Below are 19,857 nucleotides of genomic sequence, written 5' to 3' on the forward strand. Positions count from 1 at the left end.
CAGCCTTTATGCCACTTATCACCAAGATGCACGTCTGGCTGCGCAATGAGTTAGAAAATTAGGTTTTCCATGGGGAAATCGCTTATCGCGCGCATGTGCGTGGCTAGGAATCCGTCTCCTGCCCAGAAGGCATTCATTTCGGTTTTGTCTGCGAACGTGTAGGGAACATGGCGGAGGAGCTGAAGGTATTCTTCGAAGAGTGTCGTGAGCAAGGGTTTTCCGCTAAGGAAATGCTGACTGTATGCCAACCTTTGATTTGGAGAATTCACTTGGCCAGAATCAAGAAGTGGTGCTTCATTCTACTGCCCTTGGTGGTTATTTCTCTGCTCTGGCTATATAATGACACCTTTTCTTGGTGGTTAAGTGCCTTGGGTCGATTGGTGCTCATCAAGATTCTTCCACTCTGGGATTGGAGGCCCTACTATCATGCCAAGTGCTTAATACCACGTGAGCAAAGTGTCCAGGAGCAGCCACCATCATTGGGTAAAGACGAGACTCTGTGGCAGAATTGTGCTCTTTGTGAAGCTTTAGGTGAGTTCCGCTTTTTATATGTAAGTTACCTCTTTAATATTCATTTTATTTCCAGAGGGAATAGCCGCGGTCTCCAATGTAAGCTACTCCTCCTTGGAGTCTGAGCATCTTGAACGTGGGCAACCGGTGATTATAACAGACACTGGACTGCAAACGGATGTCCCTAAACTCCTGGAGCATATAGCAAAGAAGTCACCTCAGTGGCTAGCCAGTGAACCTTGCGATGTTTCCAGCAATCTCTTGCTGAGGAAACTATTCAACCTAGAGGCGGCTCTCGATAAGATTCATTCATGGCAGGGGCAAGTATCGAATTCCTGGCACCTTCAACTGAGGAACTGCCAGAAGAAGGCTGTAAAGTCCTCCCGACTTTTTCTGGATCGTCCCTACTACTACCCTCTCCACCTGGCTCCATATTACTCCAGCTGGCTATTGGCAGTCCATCACCAGAAGCGAGACCAAGCCGATATATACGTTAGTGGCCTGGTGCTCATTCAGCAACTGAGTGGCCACTTTGAAATGGTTCTTCATCCCAAGAGTCCTTGCAATAAAGGAATATGTCCAAGCTTGCGGATGCGCCTGAATGCAGGAGAAGGCTTGATCTTTACCACGGATATCTGGAGCCTAAGTTATGGTCTAGAAAAACCCCACGGAAAGCAGACCTCCCTGGCTAGCATTTTTGAGATTGACTGGTAGCCGTAGGGTGTTTTAGTTGGCCGAAATTGTATTTACACACACAACTAGATACATGACGAATAGAAGCCTAAAGGTATGAAAATTTACTGGGAGGGATTGGATTGGATTGGATTGGATTAGGAACATATTTATCTTAGGCCCGCCGGCACTTGGCCTCCACCAGCTTTTGCAACGTGGCCGTCAGACTGTTGATGGCATCGATCTTCATGCGCTCAATCCGCTCCTGCTGAACAAGTGACATTTTTTGGATCTGCACCTGTTCGCGCTGCAAACTTCGTTGCAGCTCCATCTTCTCCCGCTCCACTTCCAGTTTTCTTTCAAAGTAGTCCTTCCACCAGATGTCATCGGGAATGCCAGAAGCTTGGTGCGAACCCATGGGTCGTGCCAGATCGTAGAGCTTGCCATTAGCTTCCAGGTGCTGGCTGCTATCGTTGGTGCGTTCCGCCTCCGGCACTTGATCGCCATCGTACTCCATCTTGGGTTGTCGGACTACCTCCGACATGCTGTTGCTATCCTCATCGAACTCATCGTTAGACTTGCTGTCCAGATTCATCTGGGCTTGCAGCAGAACCTGATCCACAGGTGTAATATACGGCTGGCCCTCCTTTGCCGAGGTCTGGCTTTGAATTTGCAGCTGCATTTGTGGTGTTCCAGGCTTAAGGCTCACCGGAGTAGGTTGAAGCTGTAAAGGTTGCTGGGGAACTCCCGGGGTAGGGTTTTGCCCATTCGCAGAAGGTGGAGCTTGTGGGGCGTTTGACGGCTGTTGTGGCAACTGCATATCAAAGTCGGCCTTCTTTCCCTGCAAATACTTGAACATCTCCTCGAAGAACTCCCAGTGAACATAGCCGGATACGTATTTTTTGCTCAGATTCTTGTTGTAGGTGATGAGGATATTATGCCACTTCTTCTGCACCTTAGCGGCGGAGTAGCGAAATCCCAGACGCTGTAGTTGCCGGGTGCAGTGCAGCCAAAGAGCGGTCCGTTTTTGTCTGCAATAGAGTTACTTTTAGAAGGATGTTTTGACCGTTGAATAATAACCTTGCTCACCTGCCCTCTGTAAAGCTGCCCTCCATGGGACCGCGTATATGGATCAATGCTCTGGTTGCCTCTGTAGTCCAAGCCCGCTCGTAAGGACCGCGCCCCATACTATTGGCTCCTCCTGAGGTGTCCGCCTCCTCGAGCAAGCAATCATCATCCAGATCATCCAAGTCATCGTCACTTATTTGATACGCTAAGGTAATAGAAAAGTGTGTTGTTTTTAATTCAATAAATTTGTTTGATTTAACTTTACATTTCTATTAATTATTTTATACCAAAAACTCAAAGCTCATATAACATATCGTTGTATTACTAAGAAATAGATAAAGAATCTAACGAATTCAAGATAGTTCTAGCCTAATCTAGATGTTTTGGCTTACGTTCAAAAACTTGTTGCTTTTTGGCAGCAGTGGCAACTCTGGCGCTCTCACAGCATCCTTTTTTCGTTGTCGTTCTGACATTTCTCTCTCTCTGTTATCCTGCTCTCATTGTCGCTCTCCCGTTTAAGTTACCACCCAACGCCAGGCCAGAAAGCATCCTAGCTATGTCAAAGATGCTAGCTGCTGCTGACATATACCATTTATGATACATACATATACACCTATATCCTAATACACGACACACCATGTATGTATGTATGTATGTATGTCCTTTCACTAAACCTGTGCACACCAACACTTGTGCACTTTCCTGGCAATCACTCAATTTCCTATTCTGATTTCATGTTTGCCAATTGGCAGACTTACGTTCATTATCCTCCACAATATTTCCGTTGCTTGGGGTTTGCCCATTGGCTGCGTTGAGCTGAACTTGAGCCATGCCGGCTGTCAGATTTTGCAAGTTAATCTGCCTTTTCTGCCAGCCTATGAGTGAGTTTTAGACCTTTCGCTTGTCAATAGTTTTCTCGTACTAACAGGACAATTTTCGGGCTACAGCTTCCAGCGCCGTGAACTTCGTGTGCGCCTACTCTCTCCGCGCTCTCTCCGCTCCTCTCTCGCTCGCTCTTAGATCTGAAAAAGATGGGAGGCTGCGGCTAGCCGAGGAGTAGTGGTATTAGTTTCCAAGAAATGGGCCTCTAGAATGGGGTGGCTGGGTGGCTGGGCGGTGCAGTGGGCGGTGGAGTGCAGCATCTGCGCACTTTGCACTCTGACTTCGCAGGTCTGTTAGCCGCAGCCACAGCCTCACTGGAATGGCTTTATGTGAATGGAAAGTCTAACCTAAATAGTTCTAGTCCGGCTGGACTGGAAGTCTATATTGGAATTATCAAGATCTGTATACAGTAAACATGTGTCAGGTTATGCATGAGCTGTCACAGGCGAACCTCTATATTTCAAACCTCTTACCTAAATTACTAAGCTTAATGATAGAATAATAAGCCAAAAATGGTAAGCGCCACATACTTTAAATTATTTAAGCTTATGTTGGAAACCTTTTTTTTTATTTTTAAGAACATACCAATATTTATAAAATTCGATCTTACTGTCATGTCCCCATTTTTAAATTAGTTAGCTAAAGAAAAATGTAAAAAAAGTATAATTATATTTTACTATAATAGAATTAAATTTAAATTATTTGAGTGCGCACTGTATCACAATTTTCTAACGGTCTTTTTAAAACCTGAAACTATCGTTTTATCGATACACCTTATGTGCCACCAGCTGATTGTCCCGGCATTTTATTGTGCTAGGTGGCAACTCCCAAGCCGCGAATTTGCGCGTGGAACAGAATATATTTGTTATTAAATAATTTTTAATTGTAGTTGTTAAGAGAGCCTAGACAATGCCTGCGGTGGAAAAGAACGTCATGTAAGTACCCGCAATACGACAATATTGGATGCCTAAAAGTAATCCTATAATTTGCAATGTAGCACCGACTGGAAGCGCCTGTGGCAGATGGTCTCGGGAATCCACTATGAGACGCCCCAGGACACCGTGCGCGACGAGCTGATGAACGTGGCCTCTGAATTGCAGGCCGGTGTGCTTCAATTCAAGCCCAAGACTGCTTCCAACCTCGAGCTGAGCACATTGCTCAAAGAGAAAAAACAGGAAAAGCTGCTGCCCTTCACCGAGCGACTGCAGGATCTATTGGATCTAGAATCCGCCCAATGCTGGGAAATCCTGTGCTACTACCTCACGCAGGAGTACCGTGGATCGGCAAGTCTCCTCACTCAACTGATCTCTACCGAAACGAATATGGCCAAACTACACGAGGACATACGGCATTACTATTCACTGGAACGCATGATAGTTCTTAAGATTGTTAAGAACCTCATCGTCTTCCACCAGGTACCGAATCATCCCTATCACCACGAGTATCGCGCCGTGGTGGAGAAGATAACTCTCCCCCGCCTTAGAGATTCATACCTAGACCAACTGGAGAGCTTGATTAGCGAACTGCCACCCAGGAAGCTAATGGCGGGAGAGTGCTTCCACTCTGCGGAACGCTTGGTTGCCTGGTCGGAGCGAAACGCCCGTGAGATCAACGAGGTGCTGCACATTCTGCTGTTGATAGCGGAACACCTGCCAATGGGATTGGAGCAGATAAAGAGAATATTTGCCGCCTGCAAGCAACACTCTTTCGGAAAGATACAAAATTATCTGGATGACAGCCAACCCTATCATCAGGAGATTATTCGAAGCCTTACATACTCAGAGCTCATGTTAATATTAAAGTGCCTGGACTTTGAGAAGCCCGAAGAGCACTCCGATTTAATTGAAAAACTTATAGAGGATCTACAGGTGGACATTGCCAGCATGTACCACAGACCAGAGCACGGCCCTCTGCTCCTATCCTGGATGATGCTTCGCTTGCGAGGCACCAACGATGCAGATGACGCCTCCAGTTTGCTCCGCTGTCGGCAGCTTGGCAAGCGAGCCGTAGATCTAAAGTGCTTTGTCCAACTGCACCTGATTACCAGGCATCCTATGTACGCCGATGACTCCATGCTGTCACGGGTAGTCCGAAAAACCATATACAACCAGGTTGGATATATGTGCAACCTCTTTGATGGCGATGGCAGCTGCGCTCGGTATGAGGGCATTTACGAATTGCTCTGCGAACTTGTCTCATGGTCCCACTTAGCCAAAGACTTTTGCAGTCGGGAGGGTCAGTATCAATTAATCAAAATGGCTAAATAATAATTTCAAACCAAAAACTACATATTTATCTAGATGATGGTCCGCGTTCGCTGTACAAAACTCTTTTAGAGAACTTCCCCCTGGAATTAACCCATCTGTCCAAACTGGCACTATCACTAACTAAAGCAGGACAAGGCAACTACGTAAGCCCGTTCTCTTATATTTAAAGGCATTAGTTTAGTTAATTCTACCAATGTTTTAGATCAAAAGTCAACTAGAATCCTTGCCCATATTGGCGCTTCTTTACGATGAAAATCTGCACAAACTCAGAGAAGTGGACACAAATGAATTCGAGCTTCTAGCCAGCGTGCGACCATTTCCGCGAATTGATTTTACCATACCCGCAGGAGCCAGTTGCACAGCCATTCAACATCCGTCCGGCTGCTTCATGCACTTCCGTGTTCCGGTAAACTACTACGACGCGCTGCACCACGAAATTAACTGTCTGCTACGCGAGACGGGTCACCTGCACGGTGACTTCGAATCCAGCGAGCGCATACGCAATGTAGAAGCTGGTTTAAGGTTTTTGGAAAGTGCCGTGAAGCTCAGTCAATCGATATCCGGCATCAGCGCCGAAATGGTGCATCCCACCGAGATGTGCGTTGATCTGCTGCACAAGTTCAAAAGTGTTCAGTGCCCACCAGTTGGACTTCTTTCCAGCTGCCTGAATGTCTGCACTGCTCTGCTGCCCTTGGTAGACGAGGAGATCTTTTCGCGAATAAGCAACCTACACATCCTGCCGACAGTTAGACAGGGATCTCAATACGACTTCAAGATGTATGCTAACGCCAGTGGAGTGGGCTTTGAGTCACGTTTTCTGGGCTCCGTTATTGATAATGTGGAGAAGAAAAGCGAGCGTTACGAATTCTTGCTTTCTTACCTCGGTTTCCTGCGAACGTACACCAAGCTGAAACGGAATCGCCAAATCCAGATGGAGATACCCGGCCTTATTTTCCTGCTAAGGGATGTTTTCCCGCATTTGCACACCTGGCACTTTAGCTCTCAACTTGAGAGAAACAAAATCTACTTCGAGATTCTAAGCTTTATATGCGACATCTTGGACTTGTTTAACACAAGTAAAGAATCCAATTGCAACCAACGCGAACTTTTGCTAAAGGTGTGCGTCTATTCGCTTCTAAATCTGGATAATGGACTGATTCTTTTGAGGTAAGAGCTACCGTAGCCCCAACCAAGAATCAGTTTGAATAATATTTATATTTTAGATTTGTGGGTGTGGGCAATGCTTATGTCCAGTACACCATGGAGCTGGAGACAAATTGGATGCAGCAGCAACCTCACGGTTTAATGATGTTGGTCCGTCTATCCATGCGTATCCTGATGCAGTTGCTACGCCTTAAAGAAAAGGTATACGGGAACAGTGAAACCCTCTCCCCGCTGGAGGCATTGATATACACACAACCCAAACAGCGCGATACTCTGCGGATCATTCCTACTGTATGCAGTTACATGAGCAACATATTTGATAGATGGCTACCGATTCTGTCTTGCCGCCTACTAAAGAGAATAGCTCTCCAGTTCAATATGTCTCTATTGGCATGTCTAGACATGGAGGCTGATCAAATCCGATTGACATTTATGCAAAAGTTGCCTGATGAGCTAGAAAGTGATTCCATAAAGCTAGCCATCCTGGAGCTGGTGGACGCATGCATTGCCAAGCAACCGGGTGTTACCGAGGCATTCTTTAAGGTTAACTATGCCCATGACAAACGTTCCCGCTCCTTTTTCAGTAAGGAGTGTGTGCCCAATATTGGCGAGAGTATTGTCACTTATATGAGAGAGTTTCTGGATGCTCTTCATGTGGAACCACTGACCATTCAACAAGCCTTGCCCACCAAGATCATGAACATCTTCCACTCCCTGTGGAAACATAATCTGCAAATGCTAGTGGATGACCTAGTACAGGATAAACAGTTTTGGCGCAAACTCTGTTCGCCTCTCTTTTGCGAGCTGCAGCCAAATTTACGAATCTACACGCAGCTTCTAAATATTATATCTATTGAAGTCTATACAGGAAATGGAACCAATGCCGCTTTGCTTGACGTAATGAATAAGTTTTTTGAACAGAAGAACTTTGGACCTTGGCTAAATTACGTGTTTAACATGCCCAAAATTCCGGCTGTAAATAACTTGAGTTCTTCCGACGAGCTGCCAGACTGGATCTGTTGCCTGCAGGCTTTTAAGGATCTGATCGTAATTTTGCTAAAGAAGCAGCCCAAGTTCATGACCATACCCGAGTCGCAGTTCAGGCTAATGGCGCAGAAGTGTCTTAAAGTTCTTGTTGATCGCTCTAACTATTTGGAGGACATGCGACCGTTTATCATGCTGGCTGAACTGTATGTGTTCATCTTACTTCAATTTAAGCACGCGTACACGAACAGCTTAGAGGAGGAGCATGAACTAATGGAGCTACTCTTGCAACTGATGAGCCGCATCTGCTCTTGCTATGAGGATCAGCACGTAAGGGCCAAAGAGGCATGCCTGGCCATAGTGACGAAGTGCACACATCTTTACACAGACCTGCTTATCAGGGACTCGTCCATAGCCTTGCGGTTCCTCAACTCGGTCGTAGGCATCATCTGCAGCGAACTGCAACACATGGAGAACTCAGTGTGTCTGGAGAATTCGCAGAGTCTGAATAATTCGGACAGTTCAGACTGCAAGGCATCATCTACCAACTCGCTTATTCTCTGCCTGAATCTGTTGAAGGCTGTCGCCACCATATTCCATAACGATGGTCCCGGAAATTGGGATCTGCCATTTGTGTCGGTTCGTTTGTTTCAACGGCTCGTACGCTGCGTGTCTAGAACGCTTCCTTTGTTTAGCAAACAAGTCCTAAGTGTGCAGCTGCTGGATGTGCTCATCGTTTTTGCCAAGGGCCATTGTTCCGTTGAGTTTCTGCATTGCGATGTGGGAGAGCACTTGTGGCTGAACCTGTTGCCTCCCAGAGAACTGTTGCAGTCCAAATATGAATTCACTAAGCCGGCGGCTGCGGATGGTGAAGGTTGGACCGTAGAACAGTGGTGGCCTGTATACGCCAAAGGTATTGAGTTTGTAACCATTATTTACGAGAAGCACAGGAAGTGCTTCCTTCAAGAAGCTTTCCAATTTGTGGGCATTCATGCTGTTTTTCTGGAGGATGCATTGTTATTGAGCAAACAATCTCTGGAACCGGCAGCCATGCACTTAATTAAGGCAGCTGTTACCTTAGTGGCCAGCTTGACGGAGCACCACAAAGAGTGGAAGCAAGACAACGATCAGTCGCTTGCCAACATAATGGTGGGTTCTGTTTTAGTTGATCATTGAAATAATATTTTAATCGCTTATCTGAAACCCACAGCGTGCAGTTCAGAGTTTGCTGTGCCACAGCTCATCTTTGTTTCATCAGCAACGAAACTTGAAGTGTCTTCTGGCCGGTCGACGCTCGCAGCTGGAAATCCTGCGCAGCACAGAAGCCCTAACCATTGATGATGAACTCATCTCCGCCTGCAATGAGTGAGTTGTCCTTAATAATGGTGTTATACTAGACTTAATGTTTCTATTTTACAACAGCCTCACGGACATCATTATTTTCTGCGTGAAAGCTTTGCTTAGATTCAGTCCGGATTTGGTGGAACTACTGTGCTGCAGTGTATATGAGCCCTCTAAACACTCAGCCTTACTAGATGTAAAGTTTGGTGCACCTAAGTTGAACGAAGACAACTTGACGCTCACATTTGGAATTGTCCTCAATTTGGTTAACATATACGTGAAGGCCTTAAATATGGTATGTATATGTGGCATCATAAGTAGGGTCATTCTCGTCTAATACATTTAAAATCACCAGCAAAATCATGGCTTCAGTGAGGTGCCACTAAACACACTGCCCAACGTGGAGCATTCCGGGGACAACGATGATGCAGACGTGTGTGTAGGCAACCAAACCAACCGCACCTTCTCCAAGTCTCTGTCCACTGCCTCGATTTCAACCGGCAGCTGTCCAGCCAGTGAGCTGCTCTCCAACATGGACGGCCAGCTTTGTATGCTTGCTCTGGAGCATCTGCTCATGCTGGTCGCTTCGCAGGCCATCTGTATAATTCGCTCGCCGAACCTGGAAACGCTCTGGAAGCAAATCGTGCGTCGGGACATCAACAACGAGCTGGTAATCTTCAATGAGTTCGTTCGCCGCAAGGTTATATTAGACTACAAGGATAACCGCAGTCCCTGGCTACGACGAAAACACGGGCTCTATAAACTAAAGTGCGTGGACCCAGCGAGGAGTTTAAGCAGCTCTTCCCGCAGCTCAGACATTGTTCGCCGCAGCAACACAACGAACGAACTGCGGGTTAATGTCGTACGCAGACTGCATCTACAGCAACAGCAGCGCACTCCTCCACCGCACAACTTTGACATGACCAGCGAAATGAGTCCCATTACTCCTATTCAAGGTGCGGCCATGTCGACGAGCTTGGATCCCAGAGATGGCCGAAAGCGTTTGTATCCCGCTCAACAGGCGGGCGAGGCCTTCTTGGAGGACGAACTGGCCGCCATCGACCTGCAGTACTTTCCCCCGCCCACAGAACATGGTTATTCCGAATTGTCGCAGGTTCAAATGGTGGAGGAGGACTACCTCCAGTTGATGTCGGCCCTCTTTAATGTCATGCCCCATTGCGACTGAGCTGTTTAACCTTTGATTGTTAAGTGATTCATGGATTTCGAAATAAAGTTTGTAGACATCGAATAATCCGTGCGGCTATTTCATTTTTTTATTATAGATTAATTTTAATAAAAAAAGAAGTAATTCTATTCAAAACATATGCTAATAACCTCTTAAGTAATAAGGTCAAGTGCTTTATTCCCAGTGTAGCAAATTCATTTGCACAGTTGTGCTAATGACGTCACTGGCCTAGACGGGCCCCCAGCAACGTCATCAGCCTCTCTTTTGGGAGAATACTACCACAGTTTTTTCTCCCCCCCCCTTGGAACTCTGCCCCGCGGCAAGAGAAAGAGAGAGAGGTTTGCCATTTATGTTTACTCACGACCCAAGAAGTAATCGTCGCTGCCTTTTCTGCCGCCAACGTTTTTGCGGCAGCGTTGAGCTGATTATGAGCTTTCTGCTTTCGGCAGTTTAGTACCCAGCGATTGGTAAAAGAGAACGCATGTGCAGACAACGGAGCGGATACGCAACTTAAACGTGAACGTGAACGCAGCGCCCGCAAGACAAGACATCAAGTACGAGCATTAAGGAGTACCCCCTGTTAGGCAGCCGTAATCCAAGATCCTAATCGTCATTAGGGCAACCAATTAGACAAGTCAGTGATTGTGATAATGCTTAAAGGTGTTCCCACGCTAGCCGGTCGAAACCTTCGTCTTCTGACGACCCAGGCACAGGTGCTGGTCCATCAGCGCGCCAAGGCGTCCGCCGCCGAGCCCGTCGAGGAATTTGACCAGGAGACGGATCTCTTGAAGCGCCTCAGGTTCGGACACACGGGCAAACAGCTGCAGCAGAAAATAATCAATGAGGTAAGTTTCGCGGAGCGTTTCAAACCGGGGAGATGAGCCGAAAAACAGCTGACTAGGAACATGATTTGGGCCTAAATTTCGACCGACTATTGATTTTTCATGAGTTACCCCACAAAAGCGAACGCATAATCCGCACAGATGCGCAAATACTCGCCGAAAAGCCAAACAGTTTCCAAAAATAGATCTCGAAACTTAAACAAAGACCAAAGATATGGACTCTGGCCTGGAAGTGATTTTGGGCACGTAAGAGCGTATGACTTTCTTTCCAGCCTGACAACGCCGGAGTTTTAAGTGAAGACGCCGGGCATTAGTTTAATTAGATAAATGAAAGGCGCAGCGTGACTGACGCAATATCCAGATAACACACCCACTGTCCTGTCTCTCCCCCCAAAAAATAGGAAAGATAATTGAGTTTATCTTATCGCATCTGTGATTGCGGCGACTAGACTACCGGGCGAACTAATTGTGAAATTATCATGACAAATTTCGGGGGCTAGGTGCTAATCAGGTGCAAATCAACTGACACACTCATCCTTAATCCCCAAATTCCCAAATGCCACATGTGACATGTGGAACTCCCACTTCGCAGTGCCCGCCGTCAACAAGTTTATAATTTTGTTTATTATAGTGTCAAAAAATCAGACGACGGCGAGACGCCGACCGAGACATTGAAACAATGATTGCGAGATTGGAAATGGGAACCGAGATGGTTATAAGTCAGCTTATTTAATAATCTTTGGCTCGTGAAACAACGGCGCCAATCGCAAGAATTTGTATTCGAATACACTCAGAAAAAGCCGTGTTATGTATGAGTTTCATGTTCCCACCTGCGTTAGATAGATATATGGTTTATTTCCGGCAAAAGAGTCTTAATCTTATTCAATGGAACTAAAATCTTATCAACCTGAAATGATAATTTATGTAACTTTGATAGGGATAACTAGTCTGTTCTATTTTAAAACCAATTGTACTTTGTCAAAGAAGCTGGTTAAAATTAGACACTTTCTTATCGGTGGCATGTTACAATCTTATCCCACACAAGGGGCAAAAACACGACATAAACATTCCACTTTATATGAAAAATCTCATTTATATCTAAATCCTATATATAACCTACTCTGTAAAACGCAGTATAATTTATTTAAAATTTCTTTGTGCATAACTAAGACATTTTTTGCTGTGTATGTGATTCACAGAATCTTGCAGTGTTAAAGTCACGCGAAACTGTCAACCGAAAATAAATAGTGTAAACGTGAACATGGCAACACAAAACACATATTTATGAACAAATAAAGTCGGAGGTGGAATTCAAGCGGAAACAATTATGGATTGGAGTAAAGCTGGCGAAGATTTGGCAAAAGTCCATCACTATTCGAAATTGTTTGCGCTGCTTTTGTTGCCATGGGAGAAATGAAAAAGCACACACACACGCACACATTCATAAATATTTAGCATACCGCGCGTATTATTAATATTTAGCTGCCACAACACAAGAACACAAAAACCAAGCCCCTTCACTCCCCAGTCCCACATGGTCGCTAGAGAAAAGTAGTGGAGTGGAGAATAAGAGAGTTAGATTGTTCTTAAACAAACAAATTGATATTCGCTGAGTGGATATTCATGAGTGGAGTTCATGACATGTGCGAATTTTATTTAAATTCTGTAAGGTATTTCGTTGTGAACAGAAATATGGAAATTTCTAGATCTCACATATTTATTTCTGGAAAATAACCCATAAGGAGTAATTGAGAGCGATAAAATAAGAAATATATTTTATAACTGCGATAAGGCTCTTTCATAAGCCTCATTAAGTCAAGCCCTGTTTTATTTAAATATTGTTAAAGGCCTCCAGTTTCCCTTAAAAGTTTATGGTCTTATAAGTGACAGTAGTGTTAGGGAACTACCACCTACAAGAGTAAATTATATTCAGAAGATCGTTATACAGTAGTTATTACTCGTTAAAATGAGTTCTAAACTTGCGTTTTTTTATTGTAACCATGTTACATTTATTGCAACCCGAACTGCGTAGAAAACTAAAGGGAATTTGTATAAATAAATTGCTGCATTTCATAACACATCGACTTAATCGAAAGCTTTGAGAAATTGCATAACAAAATTGATTTTATGGGGCACAAGATGGGTTTCTGAAATTCCCTGAATACGTTTCTCTGATAAATATAATCCGCATTTCCGCGAGAAGTGTGCGTCAATGTTCCGTCAGCTTTGGGGATCCAAATTAGAAAGGTGCCAAAGTCCCACGCTAATGTGACAGGCCCCTTGAACGGAACTTGTTTGCCCGATATTATATTCTTTTTATCTTCATGGTGCTGTTGTTATTGAGCGAGATATGCGGCACATGACTTTCTTTCGCTGAAAAAGTGTTTAATAATATGCAAATAACCAGCGAGTGCGAAAAACGCCTAACAATGAAATTTCAGATTTTGAAGGCTAAGATCAAGCCTTTTCTGGGAACAAGAAGCCAATTTATGGCAGCGATTTGGGCACGTGCAAACAATTGAAGCTGTTTATCTCCACAAGACTCCAAGGCAAATAAGAAGTAACGAGAAGTATAACAAGTTGGTGGAATATTTTCAATCAATTAGACTGAGTCAAGGAAATTGAGTTTGAAAGGAAAGGAAGAAAGGCACCGAGGCATCTGGTCCGCTGATGTCATGCGGTTAGGTAATCCAATCCAATGGTACTTAGGATCGACGGCAGGACAGGAAGTATTCAGTTGCACTAATGAATGATTACAGTTTCCCCATTAACGCAAATAGAACAGCTCAGAGAGAAATTAGTAGGCTAAGGCAAATATGTATTCCAAATCAATAATGTGCAAGGTTGGCATTGCAGATATAAGGGAAATACTTAAGAGCACCGAACCAAAGGAGTATGATAGCTATTTCCATCCTTGTAAGCTCCAAAAGTGTTTCCGATTTTCGGGGATCTCATAAATGTTTGAATAGGCCAACCAACTTCTTTCTATAAAAGCTGCTCGTAAATGGCATATGTCCATTATTTGCACTTCGATTCAGTTGCGGTATACATTGGATATACCTTGAAAATATGCTAGTACGTGCCATAAAGTTCCCAGTTTTGACATAACTGGGAAAACGTGATACGAACAGAGAATTTCCGATCCAAACAACAGCTGTAATACACAACGAATATTTTGTTCATTTCAGAAAAAACTGCGCGCTCCACCGCTTATGAACTTGGTGTTTGCCAATCGAAAGTTGTCCTTCTACGATACCAGTTCCACGCCAAAGACCAAAGAGGATAATGCCAAGCTGTGAGTACATGATCAACAACTGAATCCTAACCCCACTCATTTTCACTGTCAATATTACATACCACAAGTAAACCGCAAAACAATCCAGAGCACAGCACTTGCACAACTGCATTCAATCGTTCAATCTTCCAATTGGGATTGCAAAATATTTGTCCACTCATTTGCACCTTTCTCGTCTGTGGCTGTGGCTGCTTCTTGCCCACTATTTCCCACGTGGCTGTAACCAAGTGGGTCAACAGCTCATCTGCTGCCAGGCTGCATTTCAAGTACCAATGATCCATTTTTAGAACCGCTGCATTTTGCGATGCTATTCTTAGTTCGGAAAATATTGTTTTGAAAACAACAACCGAAAACGTTGACACACACAATTAACAATCTCTGGCAAAGTCCAAAGAAATCACAAAAATATTTTGATGGCACTTTTTGGGGTAAACATTTGCGAGCTCCCCTTTTGTTTCAAGTAGGAGCAGGGATATTATGGGGCTGGGTGCTCCCAGTGGGAGGTATCTACCCCGATAGCACACGCTAATTGCCGGCAATCTCAATCGCATAAAATAAATTAACATACGTTTATTAAACGAAGATAAAAATCGAATTCGCTCGCTCTTTTTGGGTCTGCTGAATGATTTATATACATATGTATTGGCTTTGATGTATGATGTTGGCGAACTATAAAACCATTGGCCGTTCGCGGACTCGTCTCATTTTGGCGGTGACGGGCCGCAAGTTTGCACAGTGAAAGAGCGGGATATACCTAGTACCTTATCGGAATGATGGGCGATCGTAGTTGGAACCTGCTGCAGTACGCCACCGAGAAGGCGCCACTCCCACTCGACGGCTACACCGCCGAGGAGGCGGCCCAGTTTAAGGACAGCATCAGGCAGAAGATCGTTGACGATCTAAAGTCCATGACGGGCGAGGAGCTGATAGAGCTGGTCAAGCAGAATGCCGCCAAGGAGGTGGAGGAGAAGGCGGAGATTCCGGCCACGGAACCCCTTTCCGGCACCGAAGAGGGCAAGGAACGGGTGCAGGATGATGCGGATCTCATAGATGCCGGCATCATAGCCGAAATGGTCGCCGGACTGTGCACCAAAAGCCAGAAGGAGACGTTCATCAAGGTGATAACGAAGTATATCAGGTAATTGTGAATCATCCAGAGACGCGCCCACCCCCTTATCGGAACCCGATTCGGAATCAAAGAAACGGGGTTCCGCCGCGTGACGTTCTCCTCCTTATCGGAGTGGTTTTGGAGTGGTGCCCATGTGAATGTCTGCTCCATAGTTCCATAGAGTGCCAGACAATGGCCAGTGCCATTATAATGCTATAAATCCAGCCATATCTGCTCCGCGGTTGTGTGTGCTCGTGCCCGCTTTGTGTATAGAGAAAAAGGAGTTAATTAATTTATTTTATTGGCAATAACATGATTTAGAAATTAGCACATTCCGGCCCTGCGCTGCTCTCCGTGGCCCGTACTCTGCTCACCGCCAGCCGCTCTCCGATCTCCGGTCGTCTATCCGTGTGGCTATCTAAGTGCTCCGTTCGCTGGGAGCAGCAAAAATCACACTTTTCGCTAATGTATAAAATGCCAGCGCGCTTACTGTTGTTCCCATTAAACTTGCAACAGCTCAGCGCTCAAGTCAAGGCGATCCGAGTTCGAAATCTAGTATATAAATCAAATATAAATCAGCCAAAGCCTCGAATATCACGTATACGCCGTGATGGTGCAACCAACTGAAATGGAGACGCTGAAGCGCCAGAGCGAGGATGGGGAGACCAAGGAGCGGGAGGAGAACTACAGGCGAGGCAAGGAGCAGGAGACCACGGAGACGGCGGCCATCATTGAGGAGATTATCGAAGGCATCTCGCTGCAGAATCGTCGCGGCACCATAGTGCGTACTATTTCCGCGATAATCAGGTAAAAATAGTGCCGGGAAGTGCAGCCCAAAAACAGACAATCAGGGACAGGGACAGGGACAATATGTAGTATCCACCATTCAAGTGGGTCGTAAAAATAGACTGTGCACATTACACACCTCATATCTATACGACACACCCCCTATATAAGTATATAACCATATAGCTATGCCAAAACGAAAATTGCGTTGATTGACGCTCATTACACGCTCATTTATGGCCAAAATATGGAAATCTAACTAACAATTGCCCTCTGCTCATCCTGTTTATCACTCTTTTAGCACTCAGAGACGCCACTATTCGATGCGGCCGTGAGTAATCGATTGAACTGTTCTGCTTTTTTGTACACTCCCCAGTAGAATTTTGCATTTGAATCAGTTGCCATGCCCATAGCACACCATAAACCCAACGATCTCTTAATCAAGCCCATCTCAACTAAATTGGAGTTGATTGTAGTCTGCGCGAAATGATTTCCAATTGACAGTTCCGAAAAAAGTCCCAATTAATCAAATATAATCAAATCGGCCAACCATGAAGGAAGATCTAAAATTAGAGACGTCCAACTGGATCTGTGCAGTTTTTTTTTGGCCGCGCTGCATTAGATGTCTGTGAGCCAATTAGCACCATGACTTCAGCGCCAGTTGGCTAAAGACAAACCCCCTTTAAAGTTCCCCCCCTACACCTGTACACCCTTAGCAGTAGCAGTAGCAGTATGATTTGTGATTTTTGCCTTGCTTTTCCACACACGCATGCTAAAATTCATTCGGGGATCGCCGCTCAATTAGCAGGTGCCCTAAACCCAATTGCTTTTCTGCGGCTTCGAAACTATTTCGCTAATTTGCCTCTACCAACTGGTCGTATTCCCATTCACAGCCATCGCGAGCAGGAGCAACGAAATGCGGAGGATGTGCTATTCGACATGTTCGCCAGCGAGGAGACGGGCCTCATCTCGATGGGCAAGTTCCTGGCCGGGCTAAAGACCACCGGCATACGCAGGAATGATCCAAGAGTGCGCGAGCTAATGGAAAACTTGAAGAAGGTGCACAAGCTGAATAACTACGAGACGGGCTCTTCGGCGGAAACGCAGCATCTCAATCGGGAGACCTTCAAGGCGTAAGTTATTGCCTTAGCCATCCTAGCCAATCCTAGAGCTCTGATTGTAATCCTTGACCTACGATTCAGTGTGGTGGCCCCCAATATTGTGCTGATTGCCAAGGCCTTCAGGCAGCAGTTCGTGATCCCCGACTTTACGAGCTTCGTCAAGGACATCGAGGACATCTACAACCGCTGCAAGACCAACACACTGGGCAAGTTGGCCGACTACATTCCGCAGCTGGCTCGCTATAATCCCGATTCGTGGGGCCTGAGCATCTGCACCATTGATGGACAGCGCTTCTCCATCGGCGATGTGGATGTGCCCTTCACACTCCAGAGTTGCAGCAAGCCACTGACCTACGCCATTGCCCTGGAGAAGCTGGGCCCCAAGGTGGTGCACTCGTATGTGGGCCAGGAGCCGAGTGGCAGGAACTTCAACGAGCTCGTCCTGGATCAGAACAGTAAGTGGGAAACAAACTAATTACTATTCCAATTATACAATTGTGTCTCCTCAGAAAAACCGCACAATCCGATGATCAACGCTGGTGCCATCCTTACCTGCTCCCTGATGAACGCCTTGGTGAAGCCGGACATGACCTCCGCTGAGATCTTCGACTACACCATGTCCTGGTTCAAGCGCCTGTCCGGCGGAGAGTACATCGGCTTCAACAACGCCGTATTCCTGTCCGAACGTGAGGCCGCCGATCGGAACTACGCGCTGGGCTTCTACATGCGGGAGAATAAGTGCTTCCCCAAGCGCACCAATCTTAAGGAGGTGATGGACTTCTACTTCCAGTGCTGCTCCATGGAGACCAACTGCGAGGCAATGTCCGTGATCGCCGCCAGTTTGGCCAACGGGGGCATCTGTCCCACCACCGAGGAGAAGGTCTTCCGGCCGGAGGTCATCCGGGATGTGCTCTCGATCATGCACTCCTGCGGCACGTACGACTACTCCGGGCAGTTCGCCTTCAAGGTGGGTCTGCCAGCCAAGTCCGGAGTTAGTGGCGGCATGATGCTGGTCATCCCCAACGTAATGGGCATCTTCGCCTGGTCCCCGCCCTTGGACCACTTGGGCAACACAGTGAGAGGACTACAGTTTTGTGAGGAGCTGGTCTCCATGTTCAATTTCCATCGCTACGACAACCTGAAGCATCTGTCCAACAAAAAGGATCCAAGGAAGCACCGCTACGAGACAAAGGGTCTGTCCATCGTCAATCTGCTCTTTTCAGCTGCCAGCGGAGATGTTACGGCCTTGCGCCGTCATCGACTCTCCGGAATGGACATCACCCTGGCCGACTACGATGGTCGCACTGCCCTCCATTTGGCTGCCTCCGAGGGACACTTGGAGTGCGTGAAGTTCCTGCTGGAGCAGTGTCATGTACCCCACAATCCCAAGGATCGTTGGGGCAATCTGCCCGTGGATGAGGCCGAGAACTTTGGCCACAGTCACGTGGTGGAGTTCCTGCGCTCCTGGGCCGAGAAGGCCGATCTGTCCAACGAGGAGTGCAACCCCGAGGCGGTGACCAGCAAGACACAAGCGGATGAGGTCAGTTCATGTTCAAGTCTATGTTCAAGTCCAGGGTCAAGTCCAAGTTCAAGTCCATGCTCAAGTCCAGGGTCAAGTTTAAAGACGGGAAACCTCTTGGGGCAAAATGCAAACAAGCCAAATGACAACTTAAAGCTGAATTCCAATCTCGCCTTCCAGGAAATCTGCAGCACAAGCGATTTGGAGACCAGTCCGACCACCAGTCCCATTCCCACCCCCGTGGAATCCGGATCCAGGGCAGGATCCGGGCGGTCCAGCCCGGTGCCATCGGAAGCGGGCAGTACGGCGAGCGTCGGAAGCAGCATCGATGATAAAACCAAGCCGGGACTATAGGCGCACACAGAGATCCAGGATCCCAGCAGAATCTCTCTGACTAAATTATTCGCACAACCTATTAGTTTATATATGATGTATTAGATTAAAGTTAAGAGTACCCGAAATGCCATCAGTTCACGCTGGCCGGTTAGTCCTATATAATTTGTAGTAGTCATCCCACGTGCAAGTCGTGGTCCTGCGGCATTTGTACTTGTACTTGGTAGTGCTTAGTTAGCCACAAAAATTCCATGTAATCCTACGAGACAATGACAATAATCCTAACGGATATCCAACAAACCCACACAACTTGGGTCTGTGACCCGCGCAAATGTATTGCATTCGTACTTGTCAATTGATATTTGTATGCTTTTGAATGTGTATTGATAATCCTTTTTAAGCAGATCCAAATATGTCTGTTAAGATATACCTGATTGATTGAATATATACATGTTTAGCTGAGAATACACAAATATATGGCATATCGTTACTTAATGGGTCTTTCGCGGTTTTATGGTTAAATACGGTTCAAACCAACACTTAAAAGTTGTAATGAAAGATGTTTACTTACATATTTCTAATAAACAATGGTAATTATACTTTTTAAATCCCATCAAATCTGAAAAATATGAACCTTACATTGTGAATCTTTCCTTTTCTTGAGGGGCACAGACTGACTAAAGTTTGTAGTTTTGTAAGGTTGGCTTGGCTTGTGCTTTGCACTTTAGTCATTTTTAAATAATCCTGGAAAATCGGAGCTGATACATCGATTAATCACC

The 19,857-nt window shown here is 45.9% G+C and overlaps 4 protein-coding genes across 16 annotated transcripts; 3 read left to right on the top strand and 1 right to left on the bottom strand.

Annotated features, from left to right (window-relative positions):
• Nucleotides 1-108: 108 nt before the first annotated feature.
• On the top strand, nucleotides 109-1,296 carry LOC6530062. Its single transcript, XM_002090972.3, has 2 exons — nucleotides 109-531; nucleotides 587-1,296. The coding sequence occupies exons 1-2, from the start codon at nucleotides 168-170 to the stop codon at nucleotides 1,222-1,224; spliced, it is 1,002 nt and encodes a 333-aa protein (XP_002091008.1). The 5' UTR covers nucleotides 109-167; the 3' UTR covers nucleotides 1,225-1,296.
• Nucleotides 1,235-3,527, bottom strand: LOC6530063. The gene is made up of 3 exons (XM_002090973.3): nucleotides 3,009-3,527; nucleotides 2,272-2,455; nucleotides 1,235-2,213 (listed from the first exon to the last, which is right to left on the bottom strand). Exons 1-3 carry the CDS (start codon nucleotides 3,079-3,081, stop codon nucleotides 1,358-1,360), a joined length of 1,113 nt encoding a protein of 370 aa, XP_002091009.1. The 5' UTR covers nucleotides 3,082-3,527; the 3' UTR covers nucleotides 1,235-1,357.
• A 404-nt stretch (nucleotides 3,528-3,931) lies between these two features.
• Nucleotides 3,932-10,140, top strand: LOC6530064 (nucleoporin Nup188). Its single transcript, XM_002090974.3, has 8 exons — nucleotides 3,932-4,067; nucleotides 4,130-5,367; nucleotides 5,433-5,542; nucleotides 5,602-6,566; nucleotides 6,623-8,696; nucleotides 8,758-8,912; nucleotides 8,970-9,183; nucleotides 9,244-10,140. Exons 1-8 carry the CDS (start codon nucleotides 4,042-4,044, stop codon nucleotides 10,072-10,074), a joined length of 5,613 nt encoding a protein of 1,870 aa, XP_002091010.2. The 5' UTR covers nucleotides 3,932-4,041; the 3' UTR covers nucleotides 10,075-10,140.
• A 391-nt stretch (nucleotides 10,141-10,531) lies between these two features.
• On the top strand, nucleotides 10,532-19,551 carry LOC6530065 (glutaminase liver isoform, mitochondrial). Of its 13 annotated transcripts, XM_039372643.2 has the most exons (8): nucleotides 10,546-10,628; nucleotides 10,735-10,919; nucleotides 14,105-14,211; nucleotides 16,407-16,436; nucleotides 16,999-17,238; nucleotides 17,308-17,681; nucleotides 17,736-18,766; nucleotides 18,926-19,551. In XM_039372643.2, exons 3-8 carry the CDS (start codon nucleotides 14,129-14,131, stop codon nucleotides 19,097-19,099), a joined length of 1,932 nt encoding a protein of 643 aa, XP_039228577.1. In that variant the 5' UTR covers nucleotides 10,546-10,628; nucleotides 10,735-10,919; nucleotides 14,105-14,128; the 3' UTR covers nucleotides 19,100-19,551. The 13 variants fall into 13 exon arrangements, with proteins under 13 accessions (XP_002091011.1, XP_015052571.1, XP_039228571.1 ...); XM_002090975.4 differs by having other exon boundaries at nucleotides 10,532-10,919; XM_039372642.2 differs by lacking the exons at nucleotides 10,546-10,628; nucleotides 10,735-10,919 and adding an exon at nucleotides 11,043-11,162.
• Nucleotides 19,552-19,857: the final 306 nt, after the last annotated feature.

Source organism: Drosophila yakuba, chromosome 2R (assembly GCF_016746365.2).
Source record: "Drosophila yakuba strain Tai18E2 chromosome 2R, Prin_Dyak_Tai18E2_2.1, whole genome shotgun sequence".
Classification (NCBI taxonomy): domain Eukaryota; kingdom Metazoa; phylum Arthropoda; class Insecta; order Diptera; family Drosophilidae; genus Drosophila; species Drosophila yakuba.

Bases quoted from the DNA above. Each gene is read 5' to 3' on its own strand.
- LOC6530065 (XM_039372637.2), top strand. From the start codon at position 10,725: ATGCTTAAAGGTGTTCCCACGCTAGCCGGTCGAAACCTTCGTCTTCTG. The intron at 14,212-16,998 runs GTGAGTACATGA...TCCCATTCACAG, and splicing joins AAAGAGGATAATGCCAAGCT to CCATCGCGAGCAGGAGCAAC. The intron at 17,682-17,735 runs GTAAGTGGGAAA...GTGTCTCCTCAG, and splicing joins GCTCGTCCTGGATCAGAACA to AAAAACCGCACAATCCGATG.
- LOC6530063 (XM_002090973.3), bottom strand. From the start codon at position 3,081: ATGGCTCAAGTTCAGCTCAACGCAGCCAATGGGCAAACCCCAAGCAAC. The intron at 2,456-3,008 runs GTAAGTCTGCCA...CTATTACCTTAG, and splicing joins TATTGTGGAGGATAATGAAC to CGTATCAAATAAGTGACGAT. The intron at 2,214-2,271 runs GTGAGCAAGGTT...ACTCTATTGCAG, and splicing joins GGCAGCTTTACAGAGGGCAG to ACAAAAACGGACCGCTCTTT.
- LOC6530062 (XM_002090972.3), top strand. From the start codon at position 168: ATGGCGGAGGAGCTGAAGGTATTCTTCGAAGAGTGTCGTGAGCAAGGG. The intron at 532-586 runs GTGAGTTCCGCT...TTTTATTTCCAG, and splicing joins TGCTCTTTGTGAAGCTTTAG to AGGGAATAGCCGCGGTCTCC.
- LOC6530064 (XM_002090974.3), top strand. From the start codon at position 4,042: ATGCCTGCGGTGGAAAAGAACGTCAT. The intron at 4,068-4,129 runs GTAAGTACCCGC...TTTGCAATGTAG, and splicing joins GCGGTGGAAAAGAACGTCAT to CACCGACTGGAAGCGCCTGT. The intron at 9,184-9,243 runs GTATGTATATGT...TAAAATCACCAG, and splicing joins ACGTGAAGGCCTTAAATATG to CAAAATCATGGCTTCAGTGA.